The following is a 16529-nucleotide window of genomic DNA, read 5'->3' as shown; positions in this document are numbered from 1 at the left end:
GTACACACACACACGCGCACACGCGCGCACGCACACACACACACACACACACACACACACACACACACACACACACACACACACACACACACACACACACACACACACACACACACACACACACACACACACACTCCATGCTCCATGCGCATTTTCATTAAAGCCTGTCGTTATTTGGCCTCTAAGTTTCCGTCACATATGAGTAAAAATACGGGAGATCACATTTTTACGGAGCCCTCCTGGTGACATTGGAAGATAAAAAAAAAATTATGCGTGGCCATGAGATAATAACGTGTGGCCACGAGATAGTACTGCGGTGAAGTGAGATACTTATGAGAGACTGACTGTTAACTGCGGTAACGCCATCCAGGCTTTCCATTTCCTTGGTCGCGCTATCTGAGCTTCAAAATAATGCTGCGCGTCTATTCTAGCATGAACGGTAAAGGCTTGTTGGGGACAGTGCTGGATTCAGGAACAACTTGTGAAACTCATACACTATATTTCAGTGTTGTAAAAAGAATACCATCACGTTTTTGAGTGTTTAGTTTTCGATTTCGACCGCAGTACTATCTCGTGGCCACACGAGGGGGGCTTCAAACCTTTGATTAACTGACAACCAAATCAAAAATATTTACTGTGAAATCAAGTACAATCACCAAATACAATGAATTGCAACAACAGCTTTTTCATAAACTGATACTTTCAAAATGATCTCTCAGTCATTTGATGATCCCTTGAAATTAAAAGTAAAGCGATTATAGTGCAGATAAGTTTTTCTGGCCTTTTTTTTTTTTTTTGGATGCCAGACACTAAATCACTGTGTGCTGCCACCTGGTGGAACTTTGTTACATTACATAGAGAAACAGGTCGTATTATTGGTAGAAATGTTATGTTTAAACAGATGGTTCATTCATGTCCTCTCATTTCTACCTGCTTGAAGTTGAAAGATATCACTCTTAATTTTGCTGATTTTTCCTGAAAATAAACAGGACAAATTTAGGAAAATATGGAGTTTTTTTTTTTACAATTACCTGAGAAAAGATTTGATTGGAACTGACACTAAGGGGGTGTACTATGAATCTAGATTACCTCTTATCGCGCTAACTTCCGTGATTTAATCAGTGTGTGCTGGACTACAAAGGTCACTGGAGCTTATTCACTATGGCAATAGGTGGTTTGCAACTGACGTCACATATCCCATGATCCTCTCGGATTTGCTTGGATCCACCATCTCTCATGTATACAGCTGCATAACAACACATCTTCAATGGTGGATTAATGTGATTTTCCCCAAATTTATCAAGGATTGAATATTCCAGATAAAGCTAGGTTTCGCAGTAAGATAGAGAAGTCTGGTTGACCCCTACAGCAAATTGTTAAAATTTGAGGACGATGCAGGCATGTGGCCGAGTGTGAACTACTTGGTACACACACACACGGACATGCGTGGTGGTCTGAAGTGGAAGATCCTGTTATTTTAAAAACACAGTTAGTGTAGTAATGGACAAAAAACTTACCCTTCACAAAATGTTCTTCACATTCTCGTGTGTATTTGTAGCTTGTAGGTTTGATATCCAATCTGTGCAGATTTGCGAGATACTGTCTTTGACGTCTGTGAGTTAATCCTTTGATTTCTGGCCCTTCACACTGTTTAACTGTAGGTAAACTAAAGAATGAAACATTGTTGCGAGCAGAATTGTTAGACACCCGACAACTGCGCACATAACTCCCATTTTGCACTTTTCTCAACAGTTACCGCCGTGTTGTAAATAAAAGTTGTCATAAAAGATGGCGGAAACTAGCAAATCAGAGAGGATCATGGGAAATTTGTGACGTCAATGCAAACAATCTATTAATGCTGATCCCAGTGTGTGTGTTAGAGTTCTACTTGAATAGAAACACCTGCGCTGTAATAAAGTTTAACTACAGAGTGCTGTTCATTTATCGTCCAATGGATTAATCTAATAAATAATCTCCCACTTTTACGCATTCACAGTATCAGCAGCTTCCTGCCTGAGTTCTCTCATTTCTGCCTTGTCTGCAACAACAGTGTTGTCTTTGGTCTGAATTTCTGATTTTAATTATTCATCATTTTAAACTTCAGCAACCTGGTCGTTACCAATTATGAAGTAGATCATCACTACTACACTGTTGCTCTCACTGTCATCATAGATTTATATTCATTATATTTGTTTAAGATCATTAGCTGTTTCTCCATTCATTGTAAAGACGATCAGTCTGACAGTTCTCTCCATTGATTGGTCAGACTCTGCAATCTTTATGTGCACTCGCACGTAGCAAGGCTGTAATCACTTGACTTAACTAATATTTAAAAAATAACTAGTTACTATTTAAAAACATGAACAATAACATGTTTTGTCTTGTTTTTATCTTTAATAATATGCATATTATTATATTTGTATGAATATAATTTAATGATAAAACCAACAAACTCAGTGTAAGTGAGGAGGGATTGGGACTAAATCTAAGGACGGAAAGACCTTACAGCTAAGGTTGACCCCATTTTTATATCACAAATTACTGGTGACCCCAGAGACTTTTTTGTGTCTAAAATCATTTTTTTTTTTTATCATATTGTTTATACTGTGTTACAAATATAGAGTAGTCAGGATTAGTGCACAAAGTGACAATATGTACAAGGTCAGATATTTTTAAATTGCATTTGATTTGAACTAGATTTATATTTGACAAAGTGAAACTATAGAATACAATTATGTGAGACTGTGTAGTGTTTTAAGTTATTATTATTATTTTATTTAAGCTCTTTGAGGTTTCTGCCTCTTCCTACACTACCACACCACAATATCTATTTCTGTGATTTTATGTACTTTTTTTTTTTAATAGTGCAAAATAGAGAAATAAAAATAAATAAAGAAATACAATAAAGAATCAAATATAATATTAGTCAGTCATTTAAAAAAAAAAAATGTTTTACTCTTTTTCCTTTTTGTAAAAAATCTTAAAATTGTATTTTGAGTAAAATCTTTAACAAAACATTGTAGAAAAATAATGGTCATTTCATATGATGACTTGATCACTAGTTCAACACTGGACAAATAACTTGACTGAACAAATTACCCAAAAAATAATCACCACCCATTGTTAGCGTTTTCACTTTAAATAAATCCCATTTAAAGCTTTATTATTCTTGTCAAATTACAGAATGTACCATAAACCCACGTCTCTAATGTTGCCCTTATGTGTAGATGTTTATATTCATATGAACCGACATTTCCTTATCTTTGAACCTTTTTTTATTTTACTTATTAATTTAAATCAAATAAACTTTTAATAAATTCTTATTTTTGAACTTTAAAACCATCAAACCGTGGGATAATATTGTGTGTGTGATGGCCAAGGGCCCGTGAACGTAGCAGTGCTGATCCCTTTCCGGAAGAGGAGGAGGAAGATGTTAACCTGAGCGTCAGAGAGGTTTTCTGTGTTTCTCACGTCAGAGGAACGAGCGGAGGCTGAGGATGATGATCGATCAGAAGCAGATTTTGGATTAATACTCACAGATTAAAGAAAGTGTGTGCGTGCGTGTGGGACGTCATGGGGACACTTCCTGTGAGTGTGACGCTGCTGCTCGCGGCTCTGTGGGGGGTCACCTCCGAGCCGCACGTCATCACTTCATCAGCTACGCTCCCTAACCTGACCTCATCATCATCCATGGTGAGCCACGAGCACGCGCTGAGGAACGGGACCGATCCCTCCGTGGGGTCCCGGATCTCCTCCATTATGACGCACCTTCCCGCGCTGAAGAACGGCGTCATTTTGGTGTGCGGACTGACAGCTGCGCTCATCACGTGTCTGCTCATCAAAGTCATCAGGTGGGCATCATTGACTGTCATCTGCTTTGATCTGATTGGCTTTGATCAAAGTCAAAGTTTCACTTTTGATTTAATTCACGTTTGTGTTTAAAAAGCACGTTTAATAATGTTTCACTTGGAAAACCCAGTTCATCTCATGATTGGTTCCTTTAGATCCGGGAAACGAATGAGAAAAACTCGAAAATACGACATCATCACCACACCTGCAGAGCGCGTCGAGATGGCTCCTCTAAATGAAGACCACGATGATGAAGATGACTCCACCCTCTTTAATGTCAAGTACAGGTAGAATCGATTCCTCAATGACAACGTAAGTTTGAGTTTCGGGTGTAAGGAAGACAAAACACAATTTGGCAATATATCCTGATATTTAACTGTGCGATTATCATATTGATCTAAAAAATGTGCAAATCCATTTTTTTAATCATGTTTTTTTAATCAGAAAAAAACATTTAATGTCACAAACATCTGCATAGCATGTGAACCCAAGGGTGTTGGTTTGTTTTTGAGGCCTTGTCCACATGTAGCTGGGTATGTTTTATATCCCCCCTCCTCCATTATATATACTGTATATAAAAAAATACATCCACACAAAATCACATAAATGTGCTATCCATGTGAATGGATAACTGGATGCATTGGGGTCCCAAGTGCCCCGTTATAGCTTTGCACACCTGCCTAACAATGTTTGAGAACCGGTCCATGTAGGAGGCCTGTCTGGTGTGAGCACCAAAGTGTCCATACAGCTGGCCACTGGAGAGGGTAAATGACTTAGACGGCACGTGGCTGCTCGTGGCCAGCATGCGGCGGGGGTTGCCCCCTGACCGCTGGTGGGTGTGGCTGGTGCCCCGCTGTGCCTGGGGAGTGGGGTTGATGCCGTGCCCCATGGAGCACGGCATCAATCTTCCACAGGGAGGTGGCCCCGGCCCCCCCCGACGAGAGAGGACGCCATCGATCGCCCAAGCAGGGCCACCCCATCAGCCACAGGCCGACAAGCAAGCATACACAAGCACCCCGAAGCGGGCAAGATTTTCCCAAATCTTCACTTTGGTTGGAGTTTTCCAAAAGCTCAATTTTTAATTACATTATCCTTTGTTTTTGTGTGAATGACAGTGGTGGGGACATAGCCTCCTGCTACTCATCACCACCATGCGGCGCCGCCAAGGGAGAAAAATTGTATACATTATTAAGCGGTGTAATAATTACACTAGTGTAATAACAGATGAGAAGGCTGAGCTATAACAATATCTGAATTTTTCTTCAGTCATAGTGCAAACCACTGCAATAAACTTTGCATTATACATAGAATTAACATTAACAACAAAACACAAGAATGTCGACTGCTATTATACAGAAAAACGTTGTCTGCCTGCTCCTTATATTTACATAAAATTTCACAGATCTACCAAAGAGTGCCCTAGTAATTATTATATTTTTGTACATAAATTCCAATACAGTATACACTGCTATCACACCTTCAATCCAAAAAGCCCAACATCTACTGCCTTGCTCTTATGCAGGCAGGCAACATCACATTTATAAAGTTAATAATTACATATTTTATACATTTCGTGTAAAAACAAATTAAATTTGAATTGCATTACAGTGTTATCAGTGTTGGGAAGGTTACTTCCAAAATGTAATTCATAACAGATTACATGTTCAAAAATGTAATTTGTAATGTAATTCCTTACATGACTTAATCTGAGTAACGCAATCTGATTACTTGGATTACATCCACATTAGATTATCTTTTTTTAAGTGTAGGAATGCAGCTATCATTTAGAAGACTAAAGAGGACCATTATAAATACCACATCATTTACAGGTGCTGATGGTGACATCACACTTACAGTAACAGTAATAGTACATACTCATAATAATGATCTGTTTTAAATGTAATGTGTGAAGTCTAGTAGTCTATTCAACAAATCATGTTAGCACACCATAAAGGACTTGGTTTGTATGGAAACATCAGACAGTAACCTAGCACTAACTGTAGACAGTAGGCTATACGTAAGTTAACTAACTGCACATTAATAAGTAGATAGAGATGAGAGATGTTGACATCTGACTATTATCCTTGTTGATTACACTGATGTTTATGACTAGTTTATTACGCAAGGTTTTTCTAGAACAGTTCATATTAAGCACAAAAATAATCTACAAGGTCAAAACACTGTATTTAATAATATTGTGTGTATTCAATATTCATCTGAAAAACTTCCTCTGTATAACCTGTTATTAGTTTAATACTAGTGTGATGCTCACACTGTGAGAGACGAGCAGCTGAACTCCTCAGGATGAATCAAAGGAAGCAAATCAAACTGAAAACAAACAAATTAGAATCAATGTGTGGCATTTTGAAGTATTTCTTTATTTTATAGTTTACAAACATTTGTACAATAAACAGTCCAACAGGCAGAAGCAATAATACTGATCAATAATCAATGTAATCAACAATCACATGAATCTATGGCAACTATACAAAGGAACAAACAAACAAATAATAAATTAGTTATCAGAGTTACAGTTCAGCTCTCAATAATAACATGTTCAAGCATCACATATTAATCGAACAGTGAAATGTAGAATTAGAGAAGTGTGGGATATCTTCCTGATAGTGGCAGTTACTGAATACAAAATAAAGCTTTGAGTACTTCATCATACAAACAGAGCAGCCATGGAATCATTAGCAGGTAGTGTAGCATCACATTCATTTAAAAACACCTCCAATAAAAATACACTCCTACCTTTTCATGTGTGCGGGCAGACACGCACAAACACACACGCGCAGGCTGAGTGCCCTGTCTCAAAGACGCACTTGGAGGCGGTGCCGAAGTGGGAAAGGATTTAACCCTTTGTGTGCCACATGAGCTGCCTTTTTTCCCTTCAATTGGTTGGTACATTTCAGCCATAATTAGAGATTGGTATGAACACGTCCATACGCAATTCTCCGCCAATGAGTGAACTACATCAGACCTTGTTAAACTATCTCACTCCCAGTGTCGGTGTCATTCAGGGGCTGTGCCCCCCGGCTGACCTACTGTGCCCCCCACTCCCTACTCTTCCCACTCTACAGGGGGCGCTCTGGGACAAACCTTTTATTACTCGACGAGACCTGATTGGCTATCGCAACTGACTGTGTCTATTCACTGACAGCGCACGGGAGCCTACTCTGTTGATCGTATTGTGAAATGTGAACCATTTCATATCATTAGATTCAAGGCAATGCACAGCCCTAATTTGAATCCCATTGGATCAGATCCAGGCTTTGATCGGAGACGATGTGTGATTGATCACCTTTAGTGACTCACTCAATGCCCCTTAGAGGATTTGAACCAGCAACCCTTCCTTAACCACTAGGATGGTTAAGTGAAGGCTTTACTTTTCTCCTCCCAGGATTATCTTCAGATTACTTGTGTTTACCTGTCCCACCCTCAGCTCCAATGACTGATCACACAAAGTTATTCCTGATCGGTTTTTATTAATTAATCTTATTCTACTTTATCATCTCGTCACCTGCTTTGTGTGTGTATGGAAAACTTTTAGATGACATAAACACTATTTCTAACTTATTTTATCCATAATATTTTTCCAAACAAGTAAAAAGAGTTTAAAAAAAAAGGTGAGTATTGATTTTTCTGTGGGTAATGCAAAGTTTTAAACACTGAATTCAGATTAAGTATTTGTTACCCTCAAAGATAAACACTGAAACACAGACGTCACATGATGTGGTGATGGAATGATTACAGAACCTGCTTTTCCTTTTCTCATAAACACTGTGTGTGCATGTGTGTGTGTGATAATGGCAGAGTTGTGCACTGTCTGTATCTCATTAGAACAAAACTCAGCACAAAAACACATTTAGGGGAACTTGTCTCGGCAGTAGAACAGCTGAATAGTTTCCTCAAACCAAGTGTTTTTCTGTAAATTCTTTGTTGACTTTAGGTCACACCCTTCCCTGCTCGCTATTGTTCCTCCATGCCAACACTTCCTCAAAGGAAGGCGAGACATCCTGTTTGACATTCTTTAAGTCAAACTGGATTCTGAACAAACAAAGATCAGAACAATTTAAACTAACTCTGACTTTCATCCTTTGGTTTGTAGGTGAATCCTCAGCGTTCCAGAATCTTCTTTACCACTTCGTCTGTGCTGCTCCAACACAAACTATGAATTGTATCTGCCTCCCAAACGATGCCTCAGCACACGAGTAGAAAAGTTTCCTGCTTTAATAAATTCCTCCTCCTCATCAACTGGAACATTTTACAGATCTATGTATTTGTATCTATGTCTGTATCTGTATGTATGTATCTATATCTATGTCTGTATTTGCATCTATGTATCCTTGTCTGTGCAGCCTCTACAGACGCTGACCACTGACAGAATGAGTAGATGATCACTGGTCACATGATCTCAGCAGAGAATCATCAGTGTGGTCGGTGCTGCCAACAATGTGCAAAAAATACACAAACTGATATTTTTGTAACTGAAATGAAATACGAATCACTCGATCCTACATTTATATTATGACAGTGACGTCTACGTCAGCAGGAAACTATTTCTAATGTATTTTATTTATCTAACACACGTTTGTTAGGAATGTGTTTAACTGTGACTTTAGTTCAAACTCTTACATCAGCAGCAGGATTTGTTTTAAAAAGTCCAATAAAATGTGATATTTTTAGATTTTTCAGACATAATAATTTATACTCTGTGTGACAAGTTGGTGAGTTTAGAAAAGTTACGAATATATTTGTTGAAGGAAAAAAAACTTTTTAATGTTTATTTTCTTTATTCTGAAAAATTACACAAATTAACCAAAGTTAAAAAACAAGTTGATAAAAAGAGGGAGTGTGTGTGTGCGTGTGTGCGAGAGATGGGAGATGTGATCCTTCGTGGTGCATTGGGGTGCAGTGGTTCTCGGACGACTCCACGTCTCTGTATTCAGCGCTTCTGACTCAGTCTTTTCTGTAAATAATTTGTTCAGATTGTGTGGACATCAATTATTTTTTCTGCTGAGGACCAAAGCGTTCAATGAGAGATTGAAACGTGTGTTTGTTGGTGAAGCTTTATGTGTTTTCCACTTGTTTGCAGATGGACGTGTTTGTTCTGAGACGAGTGTGTCAGCTTTGCTAACGTGTGTGTGCGCGCGCGTGCATACAGATGGAAACAGCTCACGACTTTATGATGCTATTTGTGGACGTTTATTGGAAAAGAATCGTCTGCTGCAGAAAGTTTGTCTTGTAAAGAAAGAAATCAAAATGTTGGCTCTGTTTTGGAAAAACAAGCTCTAACACACTAGAGATTCTATGTTCCCACTTCTATAATTCCTTTGTTTCCATCAGTTTGAAACTACTGAAATAAAACAGCTCTTATAGCTAAAAGAGACTCAAGTCTTTTTTTCAAGTTTAATATCATAAAATTCCATCAGAACTGCACAAACATTGAAACTTCAAACACTCCACTTGAATCTATTAGATAATGTATTAGATAATGCAAACACTTGTTGACAGTTTGGCACAATAATAATAATACTGTATGTGAACATTCAATAAAGGTTTCAGATCCAGGCTTCATTAACTGAACAGTTCATATTTTTACAGGGCGACCGTGGATCAGGTAGTAGAGGGTCGTCTTCTGATCGAGAGGTTGGGGGTTCGAACCCAGTACCTGACTATGTGTCGAAGTGTCCTTGAACCCTAAGTTGCTCCCAGTGGTCGACTAGCGCCTTGCATGGCAGTCCTGTCTCACTGGTGTGTGAATGTGAGAGTGAATGGGTGAATGAGCTGATATGTAAAGCGCTTTGAGACTGCTTCAGTGTGGTGATAAAGCGCTATATAAAATCAAGTCCATTTACCATTTTACAGGTTTCACACCCTGATGATGATGATGATAATGTCTGTTCTAAGCTTCACTGCAAACGTTTTATGGACAAATCAAAAATGCTGCACAGTTTCTTTGCTCTCATTATTTTTGGAAAACATGAGCTTTAAGAAACTGAAAAATTATTAAAAAATAAAAAAAAAATGAGTGAAGAAAAGTAAAGTATCAAAGAGAAGCTAAGTATGCAATCTAATTACACTTCAGACATCTATTCTACATTATGTTGTTTTTATAAACACTTGTATAAATGAAAAATACTTTTATTCCTAGAGCTACTTCCTGTCTGATAAATAAATATATTTTATAGGCTTTATTGACCTAAAAATGAAGCTGCTTTAAAAAGCATCGTCTATAAAAAACAAACATGGTGAATAATGTAAAAGACAGCTTTTCCTTCCTCACAGGAATCATAATAATAAGAACTAGAACTGCAAGCAGTTATGAAAGGGGCAGGTTTTGCGGAGCCCCTAAGTACGTCACAAAGGATGACGGGATTGGGGCAAGTGTCAGGACACAGGCCAACGTGTCATTTGCAGTGTTGTAATAGTAATGGGCGTGGCCCAGCCCAGGTGATTCAGTACTATAGATTGTTTGCACCGATGTCACAAATTTCCCATGATCCTCACTGATTTGCTAGTTTACACCATTTTTTGACAACTTTTATTTACAACACGGCGATAACTGCAGAGAAAAGCCCAAAATGGGAGTTATGTACGCAGTTGTCGAGTAAAAATTCTGCTTGCAACAATGTTTCATTCTTTAGTTTACCTACTGTCAGGGCCAAAATTGTTAGTTATGTTTATTAACATATTTACTCATAGACCTTATTCTTTTTAAGGCTTTAAGTTGAGACTTTTCATTTCTGCTGTCTCATGTTTTCTGCTCTCTTCTCTTCCCAAAACACATCTTATCTTTCAGACACGGAGGCATCACACAGTCACATGCCTACACACACTCACATAGTCACACATACACACCCAATACACATCCATTCATACACACAAACACCATACACGCACACACCTCCGAAACTCACGACATTCAGGAGATACCAGAGAACTGGTTGTTTTGACCCAAAGAAGAAACTGTCTCTTTTCACCCTCTCCTATCACCTCCACCCTGTCCTCTTTATCTCCTGGGGGGAGGAGGGAGGGGGACTGAGGGGGAATATACATGATGAGTTAGAACTGTGTGCCACTCTGTCCTCGGATCGCCTGGCCGGGCGGTCACTAATTTTGTCCATCTTTGTACTCTTTTTTACTTAGTTTTATAATAAACCTTTTTTATAAAATCATCAATGCTTCGCCTGGACTCCATCACTCAACCAGAGCAATAAATCATGTCTCCAAATGAGGTCAACCGCAAATTTGCCGTGACAAATTGGCGATCACGAACAGGATCCATCTTCTACTCTGGGGGGCTTCTGCCGTGGACCAGCACTGGAGAGTGGACGCACTTAAAACCCCAAGGCTGCCCCACGGTGGGCTGCCCCTCGGACAGAGACTGGACCACGAACCATCGGTTGACACTCAACACCAATTCGAACTATTAAGGTAAAGCTGCCTTTATATATATATATATATAAATTTTAATTTACATATATATATTCGCTCTGTGTTGATAGAAAGGCAACCAGTCGAGCACTGTATTGATTTTCATCATTCTGGAGGTTCTCTCCTCCTTCAGCTGTTCTGTGTTTTGACGCTGTGAAAGAAACTGCCATGAGAGAGGGTCAAATGGTTGAAGTTCTTTGCTTTTTAATATTATAAGTTCCCTCTATTTTTCTTCGGGTTCGGATATTTTTGTTCAGGCATCTAGTATGGCTGGTCATTATTTACTTTGGTTTTGTTCAGGCACCTCCCCGGACAGCCTGTGAGGGCCTGACCATAGGATAGACAGGCAACCAAAGTTTCCAAAACACCCCGGTGCCATGTACTGAGTTCACCTCTGTACCGATATCAAAATAGATTAAAACCCCAAACCTAACCTAAACTGTAGTGAAGACTACAGGGAGTAAAACACTAATCATGGGAATCATACAGATGAACAATCCAATAAACAAATAATATATGCATCCGCATATACAATCTTGGTATGATGTGAACTCAGATTATGCTTTCGGTGAGTTTTACTTCTTTTTTATCTTTGTTTTTATTTTGTTTAAACGTGTGAATGGAATCAGATTTCTCCCTTTGGTTGTTTGGCTTTAATGCTTTCATTTTGGACGAGAGTCAGCTGCTGTGTTTTTGTGCGCTTTGTTTTTTTTTTTTTTTTTTCTCTCAGCTGAATGGACTTGTGGCACGGGGCACAACCACACACACACACACACACACACACACACACACACACACACACACACACACACAGAGAGAGAGAGCCACACCCACACACAGAGAGAGAGAGGGAGGCACACCCACACACACACACAGAGAGAGAGAGGTAGCGCCCCTCATTGGCCTACAGAATAGTGCTAAGCCATTACAACACAGACACTATTTTTTATTTTTATTTTAAATTTCATTTGATTTCATGTTTGATATATCTGGGGTCCACTCTAAAATGACTATGAGCAACACACACTCAAACACACACACAGATGAATACAGTATTTCATTTTATTTTATTTTAATATTACTGTTATCATCATTATCATTTTTTATTATTTTATTGTTAGTTTCTGTTGGCTTTGCGGTTGTCCCTGAAGAAACGACATCTTCAATGAAAGCTCTTAATGAATGAAATCACCTTCAACTCTTATGCTAATGAAATGTCAACATCATTCAAAGGACCAAGCTTCAGAAGGAAATCGACTATCAAAGGACTCAACTCTCCCATTCAGCAAAGCAATGCTGCAACAAAATAACTCGCTCAGTCCCAAGTCAACTCTTCATCGTCTATGGAATGGGCCGCATGCCAATGCTGGGATTAACACATCCTGTCCCATCATCAAAGACTGAGAACCTGTGGGCGTCGGAGTTGGTTGGACACTCCCCCACCAATGAGTTGCGGGTTAAACGCCACGAATACTGCCTGAATGATGGGCAGCAACTGCAGACTGATCACACGTCTGCTGGAATATCTTCACCAAAAAAGACACTGTTTCAAAAGCCACGAGGATACCAAGCCATAAGAAGTCCACCACAGCCTTTGGTGGTAGTGCTATATCACTTTAGCCTTGAACTTTGGCATGGATGGGGACAACTAGCAAATAGCCAACAAGCTTCTCCTTCGATAGGACAATACTAACCCCTCTATCTTCTGACTGTACGCTAGATTATTTTGTTTTCATTTATTCTCTCACACCCGGACAGACCAGACATACAGTCACACACTCACGTTCATAACTATGAGCTGAAACACAGGACCACCATAACTTCACACAGAACCCTTCTGTTTGCCACATGAGACCATGTGTGCCCATCATTTACCTTTGCTTTTATTCATTATGTTGCTCATTTATTTACACTGCTTTTGCCTCTATGAGAAAAGAACAAACAAAAGGGAAGAAAATAGTGTTACTAATAGGTTTGTTTTTGTTTGCTTTTCTTTCCTTTTATTTTCTTGTTGAGGGGAGACCCCCCCCACAATGCAAGATATGGTTACATCCGTTGAAGAAAGAGCCCTCTGTTGCCTCAGCTTTTGGAGCTGAAGTGTTTATTTTTTTTTATTCTTTTATTGGCCATGATTTTTTTTGAGCTCACATGTTTTTTTCTCTCAATTTCAGGAGAATTGAGACAGAGATTGAGGACTGCAGCCTCAACCAAGTTTACATTTTGACATTTTTTGACCGATACCCTCGTAAACAATCTGTACCTTACCCTTTTTTAAGCTGCTTGCGACAGACAGCCTAGTTCAACATTCATCGTTTTCATTTTGCGCGCCTCCTCCTTACCGCGTCGGACTGTCTTGCCGGCCCGAAGCCACTGGACAGCAGGGGGGGTACCAAATTTTTCCTGAGAAAACTGTCCCATTAGTTGCTATGAGTACATAGGCAATTACTTTTCAAACAAGAAGTCCTGGTTTAATGTGCAGAAAAAGGATAAACCTTGCTAGGGGAAGCGCTCATTGGGGGATAGTGGTCCACCTGATTTGATACATGCTTGGTAACCGAATACCGTTCTGAACAAATTTCTACGTTCCCTTAGAGTGAGGGTTATTAGAGGTTGCGTGCTCCGTTCAATGTTGAATAATATTAGGGGTGCCCAGAAGTCCTGACAGTTCTGCGTTGGTGGTGTTTATAATTCTCTCAGCTTTATATTTTCATAAAGGCAAAGGTTGAGAGGTTCTCCTGCTAATTCGGAGGGTTCTTTATATCTCCGGAGTAACTAGTGGTCGAGGGTATAATTCTCCCCAGCTTTATATTTTCATAAAGGCAGAGTTTAAGAGGTTCCCCTGTATAATTCTCCCAGCTTTATATTTTCATAAAGGCAGAGGTTGAGAGGTTCCCCTGTATAATTCTCCCAGCTTTATATTTTCATAAAGGCAACGGTTGAGAGGTTCTCCTGTGATTCGGATATTTGTTTTAAATTTCTGGAATTTGCAGCTGTTGAGAGAGTTGAGTTTGGTTATTAAGTGCACGGCCGTGCCAATTCTGCCTGATCAGCAGATAGCAGACTGTCAGTACTACCATGGGCAATAATCTAAGTGTAGACTCCGCCAAGGCGGAAGTAAAAAATATAACAAACAATTTAAATAAATAAATAACATTATTTATTTATTTGGTTAAACTTATTTAGCTTTCTCACATCTCCATGTCTCCCAATTGTATGTATTCATCTTGAGAAGACATGTAGTCACACTCCACACTTCTCCGTCCGACTTGCATGTCCTTGTACACAGTGGTTCTCAAATTGTTGCTTCTCACCAGGTATCAGCGTACCACTGGTTGTAGACGTACCACAGTTTGAGAATCACTGCAACTCCAGCTATGCTTCTCCTTGCTCCAGGAAAGGAGAATCGAATTAATACTTCCTGCTTTTCTTTCAGCCTCATATTTTCCCACTCACGTGTGAATGGGCTACAGATAACATTGAGTTAGGCATGGCTAAAAGCTCACTAACCCACACCTAACCATTGTGTGATTGTGCAGCAGCACCTTTTAGGATCTGAAAAGCTCTCAGATCCTGACCTCTGACCTGTCTCTACCTTCCTGGAAGCTATAACTGAGCACCAGAGCCATACTAACTATTCATTTAGTTAGTTAACTAACCCTAACACCCCTACTCTTTAAACTTTTATTTTATTTTATTTTATTTTATTTTATTTATTTTTTTCCCCCTCTTTTCTTCTGTTCAGGTACCAACCCATCCCAAGAGAGGTTGCCAGGTGTGTGGAGACTACCCTTCCTCTGACACCAACTGATCATCTACACGATATTCGGCCTAATGACGAACAGGGTGGACCGACCAAAGGTGAATCGGCCCTTTTCAGGTTCAACTGACGACACACACGGCTGTGAAGGTCGCAGAGCGAGCCACGTGGATTCATGCATCACACTGCAGGAAGGTGCCAACACCAGCCGACACTGATCTTGAGGCGACCCGTCCAACGGAGGAAGAACCAACATCACCACTGATCGAGGAACCGCAGTAAGGAGCGTTTCCTCTCTTCTGGATCGGGAGCAGTGCTTTGATGACCTTTCGTTTGCTTTGAAAGTTGCAAACGAAAGGGAAAAGGAAAAGACCTCGGGCGGTCACCAGCTGACCTTTCTTACGAGGCAAAGAAAAAAGACCTCGGGGGGTCACGAGCTGACCTTTCTTACGGGGCATACGGTCTGTTGAAGCCTTTGAAATCCAACCTTGAGGACATCGTGGGAGAAAAGAGGTCACAAGCCTTTCTCGCTGTGATTGAAGTTGGTCATCGATTGACGCGATGGTCCTGTCAGCAATTCCAGTACTCCTCTGGCTGGGCTTGAACCAATGAATGCAAGTGTTGATCCTGATGTGAATGTTTCCTTTTACAGGGATACTAATGCTAGCAGAAATAAACGTTGGATAAACGTTTTTTACGAACACCTGGTACTGATACGCGCACTATCAAGCTAAAAGTAGGGGCCTAGCCAACTGTTATGTTTGCTTACTGATGACACCTACATACGTTTTTGTTGACACTACTGTTAAACATCGTGAAAGGCCAGTAATCAAAGGATTAACTCGCAGATGTCAAAGACAGTAGCTCGCAAATCTGCACAGATTGGATATCAAACCTACAAGCTACAAATACACACGAGAATGTGAAGAACATTTTGTGAAGGGTTAGTTTTTTGTACATTACTACCTTGACTTATGTGTTTTTAAAATAACAAGATCTTGCACTTCCACTTCATACAACCAGGCAAGTTCGCATTTGTGTGTGTGTGTGTGTGTGTGTGTGTGTGTCATGTGTTGGTTATTTAGCCCTTGGGGTCCTCTTTTCGTTATTCTGTCTTTGTTTATTTGGTTTGAGTCTGGTCTTGTGTTAACTCTTGTCTGTGTTTCAGGGATTCCTGTTTGTGGCTCCACCCCCCAGTGATGTCTGTGTGCTTGGTTGGTGATTGATTAGCTCCCTCATGTTTTTACCCAGGTGTGGCCCATTCCCAATCAGGCTTCCTCCACTATTTAACTGAGTGTTTGGTCACAGTGTGTTACTTGTTCGTTGATGTTGTCAGGTTCATTGTCTCCCTCCTCGTGTCCTGCTGTGTCTGGTCTTGCTCCCTGTTCCTGTTCCCCTGCCTTTGAGTTTTGTTTTGAGAATAAAAACATGGACTGGTTCCAGGAACGTTATGCTTCTATTCTGCCTCCATCTCTCCTTGCAT

The 16529-nt window shown here is 39.9% G+C and overlaps 1 protein-coding gene and 1 long non-coding RNA gene across 2 annotated transcripts; both read left to right on the top strand.

Moving 5' to 3' along the window:
- The first annotated feature begins 3410 nt into the window (after positions 1–3410).
- Positions 3411–9237, top strand: fam174b (family with sequence similarity 174 member B). The gene is made up of 3 exons (XM_028451797.1): positions 3411–3851; positions 4005–4161; positions 7961–9237. Exons 1-2 carry the CDS (start codon positions 3574–3576, stop codon positions 4138–4140), a joined length of 414 nt encoding a protein of 137 aa, XP_028307598.1. The 5' UTR covers positions 3411–3573; the 3' UTR covers positions 4141–4161; positions 7961–9237.
- Positions 9238–11102: 1865 nt separating this feature from the next.
- On the top strand, positions 11103–16497 carry LOC114465406 (uncharacterized). Its single transcript, XR_003674305.1, has 2 exons — positions 11103–11289; positions 15032–16497. It is a non-coding gene; the product is annotated as an uncharacterized LOC114465406 (long non-coding RNA).
- Positions 16498–16529: the final 32 nt, after the last annotated feature.

Source organism: Gouania willdenowi, chromosome 6, assembly GCF_900634775.1.
Source record: "Gouania willdenowi chromosome 6, fGouWil2.1, whole genome shotgun sequence".
Lineage (NCBI taxonomy): Eukaryota > Metazoa > Chordata > Actinopteri > Blenniiformes > Gobiesocidae > Gouania > Gouania willdenowi.
The sequence above is the reverse complement of the archived record's forward strand: the minus strand, read 5'-3'. Positions and strand labels throughout refer to the sequence as shown.

Excerpts from the sequence above, each read along its gene's own strand:
- fam174b (XM_028451797.1), top strand. The coding sequence starts at position 3,574 with ATGGGGACACTTCCTGTGAGTGTGACGCTGCTGCTCGCGGCTCTGTGG. Across the intron at positions 3,852-4,004 it reads CTGCTCATCAAAGTCATCAG|ATCCGGGAAACGAATGAGAA; the intron begins GTGGGCATCATT and ends TGGTTCCTTTAG.